This window comes from Amphimedon queenslandica, unplaced genomic scaffold (assembly GCF_000090795.2).
Source record: "Amphimedon queenslandica unplaced genomic scaffold, v1.1 AMPQUscaffold_7827_Cont20226, whole genome shotgun sequence".
Classification (NCBI taxonomy): domain Eukaryota; kingdom Metazoa; phylum Porifera; class Demospongiae; order Haplosclerida; family Niphatidae; genus Amphimedon; species Amphimedon queenslandica.
The window spans coordinates 1-1,874 of record NW_003551893.1 but is presented as its reverse complement, the minus strand read 5'-3'; the positions used below and the strand labels follow the sequence as shown (position 1 = coordinate 1,874).

General features: G+C 34.4%; 1 protein-coding gene across 1 annotated transcript; it reads left to right on the top strand.

Moving 5' to 3' along the window:
• Positions 1-929: 929 nt before the first annotated feature.
• Positions 930-1,870, top strand: LOC100631680 (angiopoietin-related protein 7-like; the record flags this gene model as incomplete). The annotated part of the gene is made up of 3 exons (XM_003391615.3): positions 930-1,051; positions 1,101-1,195; positions 1,517-1,870. Coding segments are annotated over exons 1-3 (513 nt in total), but the record flags the coding sequence as incomplete, so codon positions are not given.
• Positions 1,871-1,874: the final 4 nt, after the last annotated feature.

The following is a 1,874-nucleotide window of genomic DNA, read 5'->3' as shown; positions in this document are numbered from 1 at the left end:
TGACTCAGCTCTGTCTCTCCATGCATCACACTTCTCTTGTAATGTCACCAGCTCCAACTCACCAAACTACAAGTAATGATAAAATAATAAAAATAAAGTTACAATCAGTATCATTTTGTGAAGGACAAAATAATTGCAAATTGACATAGTGTTTGAATAGTGTATCTTGCATGCATTTTGGAAATTTGAGGTCACTTGTATATACAATTATAATGTTTCAAAATTGTGAGTTTTATTTTAGCAAATATGACTATGAATAGTCACCAAATCTGTCAAGTTTTAGATTCTCCAAAATCACCAGCCATACAACACTAACAGTACTTGTACATGAAACTAGTCAATCAGTTTTCACAGCACTGTTCAGTATTGTTGTAATAACTTCAAGCAGTGTATACAGTTTCATGATATATCGTAGATTAGGAAATTAGTGTGGTAGAAAATTTTTGTGTTTTAAAATTGTGCTGTGATTTAATTTTTACTAAAAAAATCCCTGTGTCATGTATTATTGAATGTGGCATGTACTGTAATTATATGGATGATCTAATTTTTGTGAAATTCTAATTTAGTAAAATTTAAATCATGGTAAAAATTTCCAGATATACGGTAGTTTATTTAATAAATGCTTTGATAAACTTCGATCTCCCTCAATAACACCAAACTATTGTACATGTACCTGTGTGTTCTGCAATAATAAATACTCTCTATTGATTCAGTGTTTTGTTTTTCCTACAGAGTTTATAGTTAACATATTAATGATTGGCACCTCAGTGTTTATGTTTCTAGTATTTTATGAATAATAATATCAATAAATATCAAAACAAAAACACCTTGTGATCATAATAGTGAGTCTGTATGGTACTACAGTATCCTTTATAAAGCAAAACTTGCAGCTAAAGTTGAAAAATAGCAAAACGGGTATAAAAACCAGTCATTCACTGCTGGTAAGTCTCAGTTCATATTTGTAGCTATACAAGACTTAAAGAGAATATGTCTTATTGGTTTTTACTGGTGAGTTGGTTCATTCTTGTGATTGTTACTGGACAGTCATCAGGTATACTATGGTAATATTACAATTGAAGTTTATTGGTCCCATACAATAGCTTGCATCCGTCGAGATTGTAAGGAGCTATATGATGCAGGCTACAGATGCAGTGGAGTATACAAAGTGAAGCCTGATGAACTACCAGCCTTTGAGGTACATATAATATTGATATAATAAGGACACCTTTATAATGAGGACATTATTTTTGTAATGTCCCAATTGGTACAAGCCTATACAAAAGTACTTCTGAAATGGGACACCTTTGTATTAACGATAGGTAGTGTGGGCCCAATGGTGTCCTTAATAAAGAGGCTACACTGTACATGTATTAAGGAGAGGTAGTGGGCCCAATGGTGTCCTTAATAAAGAGGCTACACTGTACATGTATTAAGGAGAGGTAGTGTGGGCCCAATGGTGTCCTTAATAAAGAGGCTACACTGTACATGTACATGTAATATAACTTATATTCAATAGGTCTACTGTGATATGAGTAAAGGAGGTGGCTGGACTGTATTTCAAAGGAGAATGGATGGTTCTGTTAACTTCTACCTCAACTGGGCTGACTATGTTAAAGGATTTGGAGACCTCAACGGAGAGTTCTGGCTGGGACTTAACAAAATAAACCGACTTACAGCAAGAAACCCCAGTTTTCTCCGTATAGAACTGGAGGACTTTGCAGGGATAAAAAAATATGCTTATTACCACACCTTTGGAGTTGGGAACGCAGCTAGTAAGTACAAACTAACTGTCATTGGATATAAAGGAACTGCTGGGGATAGCCTGAGCTATCATAATGGAATGAAGTTCTCTACCAAGGATCAAGACAATGATC